We start from the raw sequence: 18,804 nt of genomic DNA on the forward strand, positions 1-18,804 counted from the left end.
CATCCATTGGTGAAAGGAGACACCAGTCATTTGCTGGAGGGTGTTTGCCAAAATGTGGTCATACAATGGGAGGAAGTGTTGGCTCTTGGCACAAGATTTAGTCCCCCTGGGCATGCACCCAGCCTGAACAGCTCCTTTAAAACCAGAAGCAATTTGTCATCTTTTGATTCTCTTCCAGCACTGTCCCTGTCACAGGTAGATAAATGAGGTAGCATATGGGTGTCTAAATGCAGAAGCAGCTACTCCCAGCAGTCTCCAGGGTAGAGAGTACCCGTGGGGTGGTCCTGGTTTCATGACTGTAGCCATAAGCAAATCTCTTCATTGCCTGTCCCGTTTACACAGGCAAAGATGCTTTCTCGGAATCTCCCAGCCTCCAGTGCGCCTTCGGTAGGGTCTTCTCATCTCAGAACCCTCAAGTGAATCATTAGTTCCTGAGCTCAATATCTCATGTCTGAAGTGCCACAGAATGCTACTAATCAAATCAATGTCTCAGCAAAAGCCAACAAACATTCCTGAGTTAAAAACAGAGAGGGGTTGGACTTTCTGTTTTAAAAAAAGCCTTGATTAAGGGAAGCTGGTGGGTTAGGCCGATGTGCTTCAGTTAACCTCCGGTTGCAACCTCTAAAGCTTGAAAGACACCAAAAGGTTTTCTACGCAGACCCCACAGACTTTAGAGCCCATGGCTATGTAAAAAACACCCAGTTATTCTCAGGGAGATGCTAAGGCCTCTGAGCTAATTACTAATCGCTGCTGACCAGTGTGTGACACCCCTGTGTGTGAGAGAGGATGGAGTGGGACGGAGTTGGAGTTAGTTAGGCATGCAGACCTTGTGCTCATATCAAAGGGCTGGGTGTTGCAGGGCCTTTTGCACACATGTGATCTCTCTGAGTCTGAATTTGGCGGTCTGTCCTGCCTCTTGCGCCTCTCTTCTTCATCTACTGATTCTGTGTCTACTTGTAGAGTCGGGGGAGGGTGGAGGTAGCAATTCGAGCCCCAGAATGGGGAGCACACCAGGCATCTTGGCTATCAGATTTATTTAGACTTGTAGAAAAAGAGGGGGCAAACTCCTATTTCCTGGAAGGTAGGAGAGCAGCAAGCCAGTTTATTAAAAGATGAACATGAATATGTGTCACAGTGGGTCCTTAAAAAGGTCGTGTATTTCATGTGTGCTAGAATCACCATGCGTGATGGAGTCATGTAACCTGTTTGCTTTGTTTGTTTGTTTGTTTTTAAGCTTAGCATGCTGAAACAACTGTACCATGTTCACTTACTGACTCTAGAAAGGCTGCTTGTATTGACAGGATGATTGTAGGGGACAGATTTGGTGGGCCTCCCACCCATTGAAAGACTTACCCATGACTCCCAGCCATTGCATTTGCGTCCCTGGATTTCCCCAATCTTGGCAGGCTTTGTCATAAAGCCAGAGGCGGAAGACAGTGCAGCTTGAGGAAGGCATTCCTTCCTGTCTCGTTGCTGCCCTGGAGCTCAGCGTCAGGCATAGTAGGCAGTCCATCACTGTCTGCTGAAGGAATGAATGGCGGAGTGAATAATTTAATGTCTGGTCCTTTCAGTTAGGCTGCTCACTCCAGAGACGGGCATTAGAAAACAGTCGAGCTAGTGAAAGCGAATCCCTGAGCCCCACCTTGAGTTTGACTTTCCTCCAGTGTGGGGTATGAATGTGTATGTGTGTCCAGCAAGGTCCTACTGATGACATGGGGACCTCTGGCCTGATGACTGTGCTTTGAGAGGACTTCACTACTCAGGTGCCTTCTTTCCTTTCCAATTTCTCTAAGTAAATTCCTCTCAGATCAGAGGTAGATTTTGTTTTTTGTTTGTTTGGATTTTGTTGTTGTTGTTGTTGTTAGTTTTGTTTTTGTTTTTAAATCCCTGTTTTTTAACCAGAAAATACATCTGGTGGGCTGGGGATGTGCCTCCGGTGATAGAGTACTTGCCTAGCTAGACTCTGGGTTCAGTCTCAGCACTGCAGGAGGTGGAGGCGGAAAGATAAGTTCAACTTCAGCTATATTTTGTGTTTGAGATTGGCCTGGGACACAGGAAACATGCACACACTCACGGGGTAGGGGAGTGATAGACACAAACTACTCTTTTTGCCCCTCGTATACTATAGGAGATGGAGAGCCAGGCGCCACCTCCCTCATGACAGTCTGTGCTGGCAGAAGGCAGCTAGGTCAGCTGGAGTAGAGTGGTACACCTTGCAGCACGTAAGCCCACTTATGTCTCAGTCCCTTTGGAACCTCTATCCTGTGTCAGATGCATTTAACTGCAAAGTCAAAAGAAGACATGACCTTTCCCGGACACTGCACGTGATGAGAAAGAACATACAGGAGATGAGCCTGCCATAGCTAAAGGGAACATATTGTTTGTGAATCTTTTCATTTGGCCGTGGGCAGGACTGATGTCATTTGGCCCCGGGATTCAGAAACAAGAGGGAGTTTCGTGGCCCAAAGACGTCTGCCCTCTATAGAAAGTCATTCTCCTAATGCCAGGTGTCACTCAGGACGGCCAGCAAAGAGATGGGGTGCCAAGCCCAGGCCTCAGGGAGCTCCTCCCTCCATTCTCTTTTCTTGGGAGACTGTGGGGATGTGTGCATACACTGCAGAGGCCAGGGACGGTCACTCAGAAGTACTGCAAAGATCAGGCTTCCTGAACATAAAGGGGATGATGTGGAACTTAAGAAGGGCATCATTGAGGACCTTCCTCTGAGGTAGGCAGTGTGTATGACTCGCCTACTGCTATATAACAAGTATTCCCAACATTTAACAGTGAGGAGGGTCGAAGTTGTATGAGCTCCAACACATCTGTGGGTCAGAGGCTCCAGGTCTCTCATGAGGTCACTATCAACCTGTCAGCTGAAGATGTGACCAAATTTGGAGACCTGTTCCCTTGGTGGCTCACTTCCCTGGCTGTTGGCTGGAGGCCTCCGTTCCTTGCTCTCAGTACCTCAGGCCTCTCCGCAGAGCTGCTCACAACTCAGTGGTTGACCCTCCTTAGAGTGGGGAGAGAGAGAGAGACTCAGGATTGACAGACACACGACCACTCTGCCTTTGTGTGTTTGTTAGTAAGGATTCTGTAAGTCTAGCATGCATGCGTATGTAGTGGGGGCGGGGCAGGAGGTGGGGGAGGGGTAGGGGATGAGGCTCTGTGTCACAAGGGAAAGGGCATCTTCCCAAGAGTGAGCCTCTTGAATTCCATATCTTGCCAGGCTCAGAATCTCAGAGAACAGTAGGTAGGGCTTTGGGCACCAAGGGAAGGGGAACTATGATCCTTGGGACCTGACCGAGGAGAAGAAGGGAGCTAGGAACTCTAGGATCCAGGCAGTCCCCTTTCTCCTTCTGTCCAGGTCTGACAGGTGATTTGTTCAGAAGGAACCGTAGCCGCTTGTGAGTGTCACGGCTGTGATTTATTCCTGAGAAGAGGAAGAGGATGGCTGCTGAGAGAGCCGGCTCTTCTGGGCAAGAGCAGCAGCCTGCATCAAGCCTGCTTTTTCTTGGGCAGGAACTCTTACCCAAGAGCCTTCTGGCCGGTGGAGGAGGATAACAGGAAGACACCAAAAATGGCTCCATTTAGGAGGTTGACTCGAATCCAGGGGGACCCACAGTCAACCCTTTGCAACCTGGGTCCTACTGAGAGCTCCTTCCGTGGGTGGAGGAGGTTCACCGTGGCCACCCGGTTCTCTTCCGAGGGTGCTGGGTAGCAGTGCTCTGAGGACACAGAGCCGTCGGCGGCCATACTTCTCTGTGTCTCTCTTATCTCCCCATCATCCCTAGGGAATAAGCTAATCAAACTTGCTGATGGTTTTACACTGAGAAGGAGATAGCTAATAACTTGGGTGACAAGTATTAGAATACAATGTGATGTGGATAAATTGGGTCCATGTATTAAGAGCTATAAAATGAGATTTCATCACAGCATGAATAATGGGGCCTGTAGAAAGAATTAATCAAATACCCCATTAAAAGGTATAGGAATTCCAGTCAGACCACCCCTGTTTAATTACACTCCTGCCCTCTCCCCACCCACTCCTTTCCCCCTGAAATGGCTTTCTGCTAGGAAAAAAAATATGGAAACGAGCTTAGAAGAAATAATGGGGAAGCTAGGACATGCGTTTTGCTAGAACCTGATCATGAAGACAGATGTAAGCGGCCAGTTTTTAATGTGGTGGGGGAAGGCAAACGGCATGAACAATCATTGACAAATGTAATTTCCAGAGGCGCCCTGTTGATACCATTCAGCAAATGCCAACAAAGCATTTACTTTCCAAAGGGAGAAAGCAAGACAGCAAGAGAAATGCAAGCATCTCCTGGAGTGGAGCAGAGAGCCGCCAAGCCCTAGAACAGCGTCAGGTGTGAGCATGTGCAGTGCAGAAGATAACCAGCGCTTCTGAAAGATCGAGCAGGACTGGCTTTGTCTGCGGAAGGCTTCCTGGAAGAGGAGACCCCAGCAGAGAGCCCCGAATTGTGGACAAGCCTCCATGTACTGCGAATTCGTGAGCACACTCTGGTGACAGGGTCTAGACAGGAAGTGGGCTTGAGCAGAGCAGGGGGCACCTGTGGGGCTCTTCTCTCCATTTCCACCACCACCACTATCACCACCACCACCACCCCACCATCACCACCTCCACCACTATCACCACCACCACCACCACCGCAACACCACCACCATCACCACTACTACCACCACCATGCAGGTCCAAGCTGCCATCACGTCTCACCTGGACAACTGCCAACGCCTTCCAGCTATTTCCCCTGCTTCCACTCTCGATTCTCTACAGCCCATTCTGCACACCCAAGTCAGAATCTAAATCAGAGTTGGTCGTGCCATTCCTGTGACTTGTGGCTTCCCCTTGCTCTTAAGTTAAAACCTAAAAACCATTATCATGGCGTCAAGGTCTGTGGGGTCTGAACCACATCTTGTGCCAGGCTCCCTTTCATATGCAAGTGCACCTAACCTGAAAGTTCCAGCACATTGGGTCTTCCTGCCACAGGGCCTTTGCACATGCTTTCCCCTCCCTAACACAATGGTTTTCTTTCATCCCCCTTTCCCTAGAACTCTGACTCATCCTTCAGAATACATCTTAGTAATTACTTCTTCTTGAAAACGTCCCTAATTTTCACATCTAGACTAGTATTCCCTCATGTGTTGAAAACAAATATTTATTGTGTGAACATATGTTTTAATGTCTGTTTCCCTAGCTACAACACAAGTTCTGTGAGGGCAGAAACTTGCTGTTTATACCCCTCAGAGTCTGTATGTGCTGACTGGATCATGGCATTTAGTTAGTAACAGCAAGACAAATAGAAAAATTATACAGCCCAGTTTCTAGAAGAGTACTGTTATGAAATTTTAACAGAATAAATGACTGAATTTATGTCCAGACCCTGACACCTGCTGGCTATGTTGTTTTAGTAAGTGGTAGGTCCTTTAGAATCTGTGTCCTTGTCTATAAACCTGTGATACTAACAGCCACCTCATATGGTCATTGTGATAATTTCATGAAATAATGTATACAAAAGCATTTTTTGACTGTAAAACCAGATATAAATATACTCTGTCACTCTCTAAATGCCTGTACATTGAGTCCTTCTCAAATATCTATTGGATGGATGCATGAATGATGGTTAAATGGATGGGTGGATGGATGGATCAATCAGAAGGTAGCTGGGTAGAGGGATGGCTGGATGGATAGTGGATAAGTGGGTGGGTGGGTGGATAGATGGATGGGTAGGTGGGAGGATGGACAGATGGACAGATATACTGGCAGATGGATGGACATATCAACAGTTAAGGAATTAGTATAAGAGAGAAGAAGGAGGCCAAATAGCCGGAGACTTGGAGGAGACAGAGAGGAACTGGCTGACCCTAATCCCCACCTTATGTTGATGGGACAGCTGGGGAAGATGATGGTGAAAATCACTTAACCCAGGCAGGAAGACGTCACCGGTGACCTCAGGGCCATACCTCCTCAGGCTCTTCGTGTCAGTGCCGTCAGTGACATGCCTTCATTAGGGCTTGATCACTTTACCGATTTTTGTCTTTGGGGGAAGACATCAAATTGATTTGCACATACAGCAAAATTGGTGCAGTTCCTCCAGCTGCTGCCAGCAGGTGCTGACAAGTGAAGAAGTGGCTGTCTGAGGCTATGAAAATGCACTAAACATTCCCGTTAATAAGGCCTAGAAGCCTTCCGTATTTAATAAACTGCCATGGATAATTAGTCTCGGTTTCAAGAGTGGTTTCATCTTTAACTCCCTGTGCTCTGGTAGGATTAATGCCTGTAGCGACCGACAGGGATTTGTGGTATGATAAGCTGTCACACAGATCTATAAGGTTTTCCTCTTCTTTGCTCACACCCTGCTCCCTACCGCTTCCACTCTTTTGGGGAAAGTCATATGTACATCTACACACACACACACACACACACACACACACACACACACACCACACACACACACACGCACACGCACACACACATATATATATATATATGCACACATGCGCATGCGCACACTCAATGGTTAAAGTTTCAGCCCTTTCGATTGGCCACTCTGACAACATGGAGGCCCAAGCACCTGGTCTACTCAATCTTTGTGTGGGGCTTGAGACTAAGTGGCTGGACATGGGCCCTACCTCTGTCATCTCATAGATAACTGAGAAAGAAGCACATGACAAACACATAACATCTCTTGACTCCAAATAGTATTGGGTCTCAGAAGGGGGGAAAAAGGTAAAAACAGACCAGAGGGAAAAGAAATATATATTCACTATTTTCACATAGTGATTGGTAATATAAAATGTGGATTGCTAGGTGTCTTTATCCTTTTTCTGTAGTTATAACAAACTACCTGAGTCTGGGTACCTTGTAAAGAAAACAGGTTTATTTAGCTCATAATGTTGGAGGCTAACAGAGAGGAACTGGCTGACCCAAGACTAAGCGACCTCAACTGTTTGGTCTCTCCTTAAGGATTTCTGGGGCTATGACCCTTTGATTCAGAAGCAGGGAAGGAAACGGGAGCACGCTGAAGGGACTAAGCATGTGGTCTGCTCTTGCTTCATAACAGCACACTCTCCCTCCCCGATGGCAATATTCCCGTGTCCCAAGGCCCAGTGGTCTTGCACTGGGCTCAAGGCTGAACTGAGAAAAGAGGCAGTCTTCAAAGAGGCTTTTAAGCAGGTTGGGGCAGCCCTTGGGCTTCAGCAGGGATGGCTCAAGAGCAAGGATAGACTCATATGTGTTTCTGTCTTCAACACATCACCCTGATCAAGGACTCACCTTGACAGCCCTGTGTTCAAATCCTTGACCTTACCAGCCGAGGGGTCGCTTTGAACAGATGCCTACAGACTGGCAAGGAAGAGCACTGAGGCCCTGGTGCATTTGTCAACAGCAACGTCTGGCACCTTTCAGGATAGTGTAAGCCCGAGCCCAGCAGATGAGGACTGCTGCCGAGGCTGTATGGTGGGGCAGCAGCACTGGGTGTGACCTTGGATCCATCCTCCTAGTCTCCACAGAAGAAACAGATGCAGCACTGTGGAGTCCTTCCATTGTTCAGAAACAGGAAGCCAGACCTCCAGTTTCAGGTAGAAGAAAGTGATCCCTCAGAACTTCCAGAACCAGGCTTGCAGCTGAGTTTCCTGCTCAGCTCACCTTGGCTGACTCAGGCTCTTCTTAGGCTTAAACCTTCCTGGGGATGGAAAACGAGCCGCTCATGCTCTTCCGGAGGGGGTCGAGTGAGGATTAACCGTCTTACTGCATGCAACACACTTAGCCCAGCTCGCCAGGCATGAGAAGTGAGCTGATAGAAGCCGTAATAGGTTTATTCCCCTGATAAGCTCTGGATTCCCTGCAGACATCACTGCTGGGCTCAGAGACAGGATTGGAGAAGGGCTGGGAGGGCAGCCAGGGAGAGGAAAGGGCTCAGGGAATTCTGGAATTCCTGGTGAGAGAGGCGGCGGTGAGGGGGAGAGAGAGAGAGAGAGAGAGAGAGAGAGAGAGAGAGAGAGAGAGAGAGAGAGAGAGAGAGAGAGAGAGAGAGAATATGAATCGCTTAGACCTGAAACATCTGAGTTACAGCGTCACTCAGCCCAGAAGAGGAGATGCTAAGACGTGGTTACCACAGTCTTTCCGAATGGTGCACCAGCGCCATAGCTAAGGTGAGGGAGCTTTGTCGAGATATTTGCCCTTTCAGTGAACAGGAATTGAGATTAATTTGGCCTTGAGAATTTTAAATGCACACATTGTAATCATTGGCTGTACCCTAGAGCATTGTAAAATCAGGGTTGGAAATCTTTTAACATCTACAGTCTGAGAGCAGGAACTCAGTCTTGCAAGCACATTTTTTTTAAAACTCCCGAGCCCAGGGAAGAAAGTGTCTGCCTGTCAGATTTGCATTTAGTGCCTTCTCCTTGGTGATGCCTCATGCCCCAATGCTTTCTCCACTCACTGTGAGCTGGCAGGAGTCCTTGCAAGCCTGGTTACTTTTACAAACACAATTCTTGAGAGAACCCAGGACAGAAGAACATATTGCTCACCTGTGCCCAGTTAGGCCTAACTTCTGAGATTCCTCCCTGGTTGTTTTAGGGTCTTTCTTGCCCACATCACTAATCCTGTAATAAAAATTTGAAAATAATTTCGGTATCCTATTGAATTTGAAAAGCACCTTGAGTGATGCACTTTTTTTCTTTTTCTTTTTTTCTTTTCTTTTTTTATTGAATTCCCATTTTGGAATTCTTTGTCTCCCTCCACCAATCAGAATCCACCCCCTACATGTGTAGTTTTTCAGTGGTAAAATGCCTACCTTCTAGGATGATACAACCCACTTGTTTTCTTTACTTTGTGAATGCCATTGCTCAGTAGTACATAATGCGGGGCTCTGGACTTATTAGGGGTGTCTGGAGGTCACCATTAAGTAGGTGGGCACTTTATTAAGTCAATATTTGATAAGACCTTTCAAAAGTGCTACTAATGTGTTTGTGGGACTGCCTGCTGAGATTAGAGAAAGGGGAAAAAAATCTTTTAACACTCGCTCCAAACCCTAAGTAAGTGTCCAGATTTAATCTCCAGCCCATCTATAATTGATTTTCCATACATTTGGCGAGTCTGGGTAGTGGTTTAGATTCTGGAGGCTTTGCTGCATCAGCCTCCTTATTATGTAATCACGTTTGATGAAACCTAACATATACAATCCTGAACCCTGGAGCATCGTGTGAGCCAATACTCATTACAGATGTGCTTCCTACTGGAGCAGACTTTATTGGAAGATGTTACAGAGATGCATTCCCCCGGCCACTTCCAATTGAAGAAAGTATAACACGCGCACGCGCACACGCACACGCACACACACACACACACACACACACACACACACACACACACACACACGCGCGCGCGCGCGCGCGCGCGCGCGCGCTCTCGGGCGTTCCACAAAGGACCCCTTGACCTTGCTTTCTTCGCTGCCTCCCCATTACCTCTATTGTGAAGGATCCCTTGGCCCGTGCAATCATGAGAAAACAGAGACCGTTGGCTGTATCATCTGTAAGGATGTAAGGATGAGGCTGGGAGAACAGAATGATTTTCAGCTGATAGTATCATTAAAATTGAGTGCACATGGCTGTACTGCAAACTGGGTTAGACTGCACAGTCTTTAATAGATCAGTTTGCAAGGAAAGAAACAGACCATGAGGAACAGGCATGCAAAGGCTATGTGTGGTATCCCAAGCCTATAATCCCAGCTCTCAAGAGGCTGAGGGAGGAGGCCAGGGGGAGTTCTAGACCAGTAGGAGCTACAGTGGGAGGCTGTCTCAAAACCAACCACACCAAATCAAGGTGTGTAAAAAGGGGAAGAACAGGCCAGTGCCTAAGGCTATGGCCCTCTGCGGCAATGCCTGAAGCACCAGGAATCTTAAAGACTATAAACGGCTCCTTCAGAGGGAGGCCAACACCCTGCAGCCTAGGGACTTGGCACAGTCCTGTCCCATTGGTTGTATGGTGTCTGAGGTGTCTGCTCAGAATAGTACCTCTGCTGTGTGGTTTTCAGTGTCTGCACTTTGTTTCCTCAAGATTGTCTCTTATGGAGTCCATATGGTGAGCTCACGGCCTGTCTTTCAAGAATTTGGGCTTTGGAAGTGACGTCATAGAATAAAATGCATCTCTGATTTGGAAGCGCCCTGTGGTGTTTGTCTGCTGCCAAGGTCAGGGCTGAGTAGAAGTAGCCTGTGTATTGGGCTTCTCTGAGCTGTGGTTGCATAAACATTTATGCTTTAGCCTGCACTGCCTCCTCCCCTAAATCAGACCTGGACCCTCACAGGCCTTCCTCCTGCTTGCTGTCAGAGCTTCCTGGACCCTGTTCATCCTTAGCGTGGAGATCGCAGAGCCTATTTCCTCTCTTGTCCCCTTAAATGCCAGGCTGCAAGGGGTGGCTATCCTAAGACTGTGGTCCTAGTGTCTCCTGTAAAGTGACCCTCCTTCTAGCTTGTGATTGGTTTGTTTAAGGCCTTCACTCCTATTAGATGAAGATCCTGGAGGTATTAGTAAGCCATGGGGACATTTCAATAGTGTCGGGTCATTGTGAACGAGACCCTGGAAACTTGAAGTGACACACAGAAAGGGCCTCAGAAGTGAAGGGCAGAAGTTTCACCCTCTCTTTGACTTCTTATCAGGGTTCATCTGAACTTGTTAATATTTTTCAGTTGAGATCTAGAATCCCACAAAAACTTTTGCTGAGCTTTCTGGACCCTACTGGTCATCCCCTCTTCAACACACATGTCCAAAACCCACACCTATTTAATATGAATGGGCTAGATTATTGGAATATTGGCTTGGTCTGGTTTTGCTATCATTCAGTTCTCATAGTAGGTACTCGGGAAACGTGTGTTGGATAGACAAAAGGAACTCATAAATAAGGGCGCAGACTGGCAGGCACTGTGTGGACTTACCAAGATTGCTATTGAGGAGGCATATGCTGTCGCTCTGCACTGTCCTGGGGACATTGGGTAACCTTATCTCCACCACTGAGGGTTTCCTCATGGGCACCTTACCATGGATCCTCCCACATGGTGTCTCCCTGGACTGCACAAGAAAGCCAGTCAGTAGACAGCCCTTGCTAACTAAACTCCCTGGCACCTGTCCTCCTGCACAGCACTCTGGAGCCTGGAGGTGTCTGTGCGCACTGTCTCAAGTATACCGGACATCACATGAACCAGAGGAGGCATGTGAGGCTAAGAATGGCTAAGAGGCATTTGAGGGGCAGAATTGTAACTACAACCCAAGGCTTAGAGCCCCACATCCAATGTACTTCCTACCAGACCCTGCTGGAGATGCAGATAAAAAGAATGAAGATTCAGGGCCTAGTCTCCTGAGGCTTCCTGTCTATCTCAGGCAGGTGTATCGGCAGATCCAGGAAAGACTTGCTGTTGTGGTTCTCAGAAACGAAACAGCATTCAGAATGGGTGACTCCACTGTTCTGCTGTCTGTTGGGATAGAAAGGCGGTGGGGAATGGCAGCAGCAGAAAACACACACTCAAAATTGTGCAGAGGTGCAGCCTCACAATCCCAGTACTTGGAAGGGAAAGGCCAGCCTGCGGATCAGGAGTCTAAGGCCATCCCTGGGATACATGGGATTGTATCCCAAAGGGAGAGAAGGAGAAAGTGGGGGGGGGGGGAGAAAGAGAGAGAGAGATCCAAGTTCATCCCAAAACCCTTGTTTAAACCTTTTTTAGATTTATTTTATGTATATGAATGTTTGCCTCTGTGTGTGTGTGTGTGTGTGTGTGTGTGTATGTATGTATAAAAAAACATGACCTTTGTGGGGTTGGAGAGATGGCTCAGCAGTTGAGAGCACTTGATACTCTAGCATGGGACCTGGGATTGGTTCCCAGTACCCATAAGTCTTGGTGCACAAGCATCTGTAACTCCAGTTTTATGGGTTCTTATGTCTTCTTTTGACCTCTGCTAGCACCAGGCATATATATATACATATATATTTCTTACGGTTCTCCTCCAGCCATCTTTGAGGACTCCGAAGCTGCGGCTCGGCCAGTCAGGAGCCTGTAGCCAAGCTCCCACCAGCTGCTCTGTGTCAGTTCAGTATGCACTGACCACTTTGCTGTATTCAATCGCTTAATTAGTGTGTGCCTGCAAGAAAGAGCTGCTTCATTTAGAAGCTTAACAGTGAAAATGTCCGAGTTGTTGGCCATAATCTGGGTGGCATCAGGATGAGTGTAGAATCTTCCACCCCTTGTTCCTAATCCACTTAGCACCAGGGCACTAGGGATCGGTCATGCAGGGCACAGGTGCTGTGCTGAGGGCAACAGGGGGCTGTGGCTACATTAACCAAGAGACACAGCACACATGGAAGGCAGGACCATGAGAAACACAAGGTGAGGGCCTTAGAAAAAAACAACCCGAGTGGTTGGGACGTGTGCAAGGCCCTGGGTGCCATCTGTAGCACCAGAAAGGAAGGAAACAAAGACAAACAGGACATGTTATGCTACCTTTAGGACCAAAGAACCAGTAGAATTGATCTTCGAGGAATCCAAGTGAAGTCAGTAGTGAGGTTCGAACCACCTTTTCAGTTGACAGAACATCTTAGTCATAACTACACATTGGAGGAAACATGGAAGCCAGAATCCCACCCAGTGTAACCCAGGTGGGAACCTAGTGATCAGGCAAAACCCAAGGTGCTCTGTTAGGTATCCATGGGAACAAGACTGACTGCATTTCCCAGAATTCCCTGCCTTGCAGGTTGCTCTCCCAGATAAGCCACTCGAGAACTTCTTGGGAGAACGGGATATGAAGAGGCGCTACAGCCACTTTGCCACATGTGTCTTGTCACTCAGCTGTCTGCGGTGACGGCAACTGTTCTATCGTCTTCTGGAATCTTCTTCAGCTTCAGTCCTAAGCAGGTGTATGTGTTTAGCTCTGTGGAAAAGAGCCCTTGCTGCCACAGGATTTTCCTATCAAGGTCAAAAGCCACATAAGACCTTCACCCTACTATGGGGTTCTAACTGAGGCCTGGGAGTTCCACATTGATCCTGGTCTTCCCTACTTGATAACCCTTTCCCCTTCCCAGTTTCCTGCCCCATAGATTCTACATTTAAGCATTGGACACAAGCATGAGCTGCCCGACCTTTTCTGGGGGGTTTCCTTGGCTGGAGTTTGTGGGCCTCAATCTGTGAGAAGTCACCCTGTGGTGTGTTGTGACCAGTCTCCCTTCGTGTATGTTATAATGGCATAAAGAGGTCTGCCACCCTCACCTGCCAGTGACTGGCCAGGGTTAAAGACACAGGAATCTGGGGATGACCAACAGGAAGAGCCACCATCCAATGACAGTTTTGTTTTTAGGAGCAGTGGGCAAACCGGTACAGATTCCAAAGAGTGATTGATAAGTATCATTTTAAAAATAATTATCATAAATATAAAATTCTATTATTCACCACGTTTGTTTACAAAATAGATTGTCTGAAATGCTTACAGGTTAAAGGCAGAAGAGGCTCTGGGGCTGGAAATAGGGGCTTAACTTTCCTTGGAAGTCACAGCAGTCACCCTCTGAAGTACATGTGGGCTGTACATAGTGTTGCAAGTGCGTGTGGGGGAATGACATAAGGCCCCTGTGGTAGATGCCTGTGTAGCCCAGTGGTGTCGGTGCATGAAGGCTCTATTTATAGCACAGAGAAAATCCTTCTGACCTGGGTCTTTTTTTTAAAAGGATAATGTGTCTAGAACTCAGCCAAAGTGGCTCTCAACAGTGAGTTTGGACCTGATGGAGGAGATGGTAGATATGCCGGCTCGGTTCCAGATCTGTTAGCTCAAAAGGCCACTAAGTAATGCTTCATCTTGTCCTCAGTGCCCAGGGTGGGGTTTCATAGCCTCTCTTAGTGGCTGTCCTGTATGTGACAACTGTGACCTTTCTGTCCTCTGCTCTCATGACACAACTAACAACCCCTGAGCTTGCATAGTAAAGGTGTGATGTACCGGTATAAAGGCATTGATGTTAAGGAAACCGCATCGACTGGAGAGATGGGTCAATGGCCGAGAGTACTTCCTGCTTTCACAGAGGACCCAAGTTCAGATCCCAGCACCAAAATCAGACGGCTCACAACCACCTGTAAGTCCAGATCCAGTGGGTCCAGCACCTTCTGGCACCCACACACGTGTGGCACATGCACACACACACACACACACACACACACACACACACACACATGCACGCGCGTGAATAAAAGGAAAGGAGTCCATGGAAGAAAGCCAAAACCAAAGCTCAGCTACCGTCAACTTCCTTTGAACTTTCTTCTTTCCTAAACTGGGCAGTGGGGGTGCTTGCCTTTCATTCCAGCTCCTGCGAGGCAGAGGCCGTAGGTGATCTCTGAGTTCAAAGCCAGCCTAGCTAGTCTGCAGCCAAGGCTACACAGTGAAACCCAGTCCTGAAAAATAAGAAAAGAAAGGAAGAGAGAGGAAGGAAGGAAGGAAAAGGAAGAAGGAAGGAAGGAAGAGAGAGAGAGAGAGAAAGGAAGGAAGGAAGGAAAGAAGGAAGGAAGGAAGGAAGGAAGGAAGGAAGGAAGGAAGGAAGGACGAACAGGCATTGTGGTTCTCTCCTGTGATCGCAGCACTTGGAAGGCTGAGATAGGAGGACAGCCATGGATTCCAAAGTCGGCCTGGGCTGTGAAGTATGGATCCAGACAAACTTCAAACTTACAGAGAAAGTTCCTCCATCTTCTTTATCTTTTATCTTTTCAAAAACAGCATAAATCTTTTTATGTTTTATTCTCTATGTGTATACACACAATATATATATACATATAATACACACATATATATGTAGTGTGTGTGTGTGTGTGTGTGTGTGTGTGTGAAGGTCAGAAGACAGCTTTCAGGAGCCCTTCCTTCCTCTCCTGCTCTCCTGCCACATGAATTCCTGGAATCAAACTCCAGTCATCAGGCTTGACTGTAAGCACCGTTACTCGCCGAGCCATCTCACTTCTCGGTGGCCCGTTATCTTTTTTCCCTTCTATATAATAATTTCACAAGCTCTATGTTCTTAACTAAATTTATTTTTATTGGCTAGTACCTCAACCACAAAGCCCGTATATATTAGTAAGAGTTTGATGTGTTGATGCAAGCCATCTTTGATCACTGAGTGAATGGTTGAACTCTGAACCCAAGATAAGGAGAGGCAGAGGCATGCGAGAATCCAGCATTTGGCTTTCTCGTGTTCTGTGAGCAGTGCTGGTTAGTGCTCAGAGTCAGCAGCAGGATTCCTGCCCCTCAGGCCGAGGTCAGATGTGCAGAAATGGACCTAAGAGGTTATTAGTACACAGGTGCTGCGTGGGGCCAAGAACTAAGGGGCGAGAACAGCTTCCTCACACTGTCCATATCGTGGCCTCTTTGGAGTGGACAGACACAGACTCCAGATACCACACACATCTCTCCTTTGCAGCCTGGGGATTGCACAGCTGTGTAGTGTGAAGTAGAGGAAAGGGTGCCTAGAATCCAGAGCCGGCCCCAACACTGGCTGGTGGAGTTAACCTGAGACCCGTCTGAGTGTGACTATCTTCTAGAAGGATTCTGTTAGGTGGTCTCTCAGAGCCCCGCCATTGCCTCATCTGACATGAGGAGTGGGGTGAGATTCCGTAGGATCCTGATCCAGTGTTCACGTGGAAAACTGAGATGCTGAACTCGAGGGAACCAGGAAACTGGTCATCCATGGGTCATTCTCCTTCAGGGAACAAGGGCACTTAAAATTATACGACAGTAATCCAAACACCGCTTCCTCATATGTGCACACACGTGGGTGTGTCTGATACATCACCTGTTTATTTTCTCTGAACTGCTTCAGAGTAAGTTTCAGGTATCATATCTATTTACTTATTAAATATTTGAATATGAATACCCTAAAATTAACAGTATTTCTTTTAAATAACAATAAAATCATCAAAATCAGGAAACTTTTCATTTCCTCAATTTTATATTGTAACAATGTCACAAACCAAAAAAAGCAATTTAAATCCGGAATTATGCTGCATTCAGCTGTCATGTGTCTTTTGTCTACTATGCCGCTCCTGGCCTTAACACTTTGGAAAGTTACGAGAGCCAGGGATGCTATAAAGAGATCCTCCATTGTTTCCCTGAGTAGTTTGTGTTTCCCTTGGGTTCAGGGTATCCGTTTGGGAGGTGAGGGGAGGCTTCTGAGAGTGATAAGACCTAAGGCTGGAAATGTAGAAAGTTCTGAGGAAGAAAAGACAGGGAGGGAAAAGCAGCCCATTAGGCTTGCACTGGGCAGCAGAGATACCTGAACAAGCCGGACAGAGGCTCCCTCGCCCTGGGCACAGCATATTTGAGTACATGCTAAGCAAATGGTAAAATCATCAAAATCAGGAAGGTATAATACCCTAATCCCAAGACTAGGGAAAAAATAGAGGGCCCTTTATAGCAACCCCTGCCTTGTAATGTTCCGAAATATTAAGGCCAGGAGCGGCAAAGGAGAAAGTGGAAGGTCCCTTTCCCCAGCAGATTTTACTCTTCTAGTTGTATCGACTGTGTCTAATAGATCCTTGCTCCTGCACAGAGCCTCTGCGAGCCAGGCTGTCCCCACGGGCCCTTGCATATTATCCCTCGGTGACTCAGATAGTCATCGTTCTCGTTTTAGAAATGGGAAAATTGAGGCCCAGGAACACAGCCTCCTTGTGCAGTGGCACCACTGACGCCAGGGTCTGCAGCCCCCGCTCTCTACCTCGCCGTGTGGTTTGAGACCCATTCACAGGCTTCCTCCTAAGTCACCCTTCACTCTGCTCCAAACAAGACTTGAGTGGAGACGCTGCTCTATTTTCCACTCGAGTCAGCGGTTGATACTTGATTAATATTTGGGATTGCTGTCTCGGAGAACATCATTTTCACAGATGCAGAGACCAATTTTGCTGTTACCGAGGCAGAAAGATCCATTTCCTCCCAGTCAGCAAGCAGATTTGGAGGGAGTTGTCACCACCAGAATATTCGCAGCAGGTCCTGAAAGGAAGCAGAGCCCCCCGCCCCCCTTGGCACTGTAAGCATCGATAGTTGGTGGGTCAGAAGTCCCCAGCACCCAATATGGGGGCCACTTGCCACATTCTATGAATAGCCATTGGCTTTTAAATTGAAAAAAAAACAAAAAACAAAAATCCCAAGTGGTTGTGGCTGTCCTCGCCTTGTTGCCCTGAGGGGCATGTAGAGCCCCAGAGAGCTAATTTCTTTGACAGACAGAGGTGGTGATCAGAACAACCTGACCTGCCTCTTTAATCTGCCAGGAGCCAGCACTGAGTTGTTCTGTCATTGCTTCTGAGCAAGGCAGCCGCCTCCTGCAACTCCCATGAAGCCGCAGCACAGTGAATACTGCATTCAAACCCAGCTTTGTGCTGCTACACTGGGCCACAGTAAGAGCATCCGCAGCAGTAGTGCTGAGTACTGGGTCGAGCACAGACCTTGGCCTTTCCGATCCTCGGTTCATATTCTGTCCTTTTACCTGTTATTTGTTCTTGTGGCTCTCTGTCTTAGTCCCTGTTTTATTGCTGGGAAGGCACCATGACCAAGGCAACTCTTAAAAAGGAAAACATGTCATTGGAGCTGGCTTAGAGTTGCAGAGGCTTAGACCATTATCATCATGATGGGTAGTATGGTAGCACATAGACAGATGTAGTGATGGAGAGGTGGCTGAGAGTTCTACATCCAAATTGGTAGGCAGCAGGAAGAGAGAGGCAATGTGCCTGGCTTGATCATTTGAAAACCACAAAGCCCACCCTCTGTGACACACTTCCTCCGACAAGGCCACTCCTGCTCCAACAAGGCCACACCTCCTAATAGTGCCTCTCCCTGGTGACCAAGCCTCATGATCTAACAAATGTCACAAGCTTTGTGAACAGCTCCACTTAGCGCTACCCATTCAGAATAGAGTTTCAGTGTGTTTTAGTGGAGACGGTGGTATAGTAGGCCCATGACCATTTAGGGAGAAGTTTGCTCTCAGGTAAAGGGTGATGGAAAAGTGTGGAACTCAGTAGATCACAATACTGTCCACAAGGCATGAAACTGGACAAGCGCTGGAGCCAAATTGCCTGAGTTCAAATCTCAGCCCAGCTACTAAATACCAGCAAATTACTGGACTTCAGATTTCCCAGTGACTAACAAAACAAACCAGAAAACCTAGTCCACAGTGTTGTTTTGAAGACTGAGTTGGTCAACAAATATGAAGTACTAGCATACCTGGTACATGTAAGGGCTGAGTGGTGGTGGGGGGGGGGAAGGACTGGAAACAGAGCTTCCTTGAAGCATTCTTTGTATTTAGATAACCAAAGTGGACACGGGGAGTTCTTGGTAGTGGAGATAGTAGCAGCCAAGGGGCAGAGGCAGGCATGCAAGGGCATACAGTGCTGGGAGTTTGGCTTGACTGGCTGACATGGCTGTCTGTCTGAAGGGAATGCTGGCGAGTGGTGAGAAGCAGTTGGTATCAAGTGCAGGAACTTCCTGAAGGGCAAACTGAAGAGGTAAGAAAAGGCCTTACTGTGGAAACAGCCAAGTGCCAGCTAGAACATTTTTCAATGCGACTGGCATACAAAGTTTGTGGCGTGTGATTGCCCTGTCTCCATCACAGCCGCTCACTGTCTGCTTCTTCAGTGTCAATTCGTGAACACTCTGTGCTTTCTGTAAAGGCCTCTCTCATTGTCTGAGTGACCATTCAAAGCAATTAAGTGATAAGTGACCTTGAACCAGGTCCCCAAAAGGGTCACATAGTATAGAATCCACCTACTTATTAGAGCCCATAGCCT

General features: G+C 47.6%; 1 protein-coding gene and 1 long non-coding RNA gene across 15 annotated transcripts in view; one reads left to right on the top strand and one right to left on the bottom strand.

Annotated features, from left to right (window-relative positions):
* The window catches only part of Atxn7l1 (ataxin 7-like 1), a 229,441-nt gene that overhangs the window by 98,599 nt on the left and 112,038 nt on the right, over positions 1-18,804 (top strand). The window contains exon 4 of one of the 9 annotated variants that reach the window (NM_028139.5): positions 4,285-5,591. The exons of the other annotated variants lie outside the window; for them this stretch is intronic. Coding sequence (NP_082415.2) covers positions 4,285-4,370 — 86 coding nt within the window. The 3' untranslated portion in view covers positions 4,371-5,591. Of the gene's footprint in view, positions 1-4,284; positions 5,592-18,804 lie in introns of those variants that run through there. 9 annotated transcript variants of the gene reach the window in all.
* Gm38649 lies at positions 6,875-12,720 on the bottom strand. 6 transcript variants are annotated; one of them, XR_003950207.1, is made up of 6 exons: positions 12,508-12,720; positions 11,317-11,484; positions 10,951-11,083; positions 9,484-9,548; positions 8,548-8,622; positions 6,875-7,700 (listed from the first exon to the last, which is right to left on the bottom strand). It is a non-coding gene; the product is annotated as a predicted gene, 38649 (long non-coding RNA). The 6 variants fall into 6 exon arrangements; XR_003950206.1 differs by lacking the exon at positions 10,951-11,083; XR_003950205.1 differs by lacking the exon at positions 10,951-11,083 and having other exon boundaries at positions 6,875-7,952.

This window comes from Mus musculus, chromosome 12 (assembly GCF_000001635.26).
Source record: "Mus musculus strain C57BL/6J chromosome 12, GRCm38.p6 C57BL/6J".
Taxonomy (NCBI): domain Eukaryota; kingdom Metazoa; phylum Chordata; class Mammalia; order Rodentia; family Muridae; genus Mus; species Mus musculus.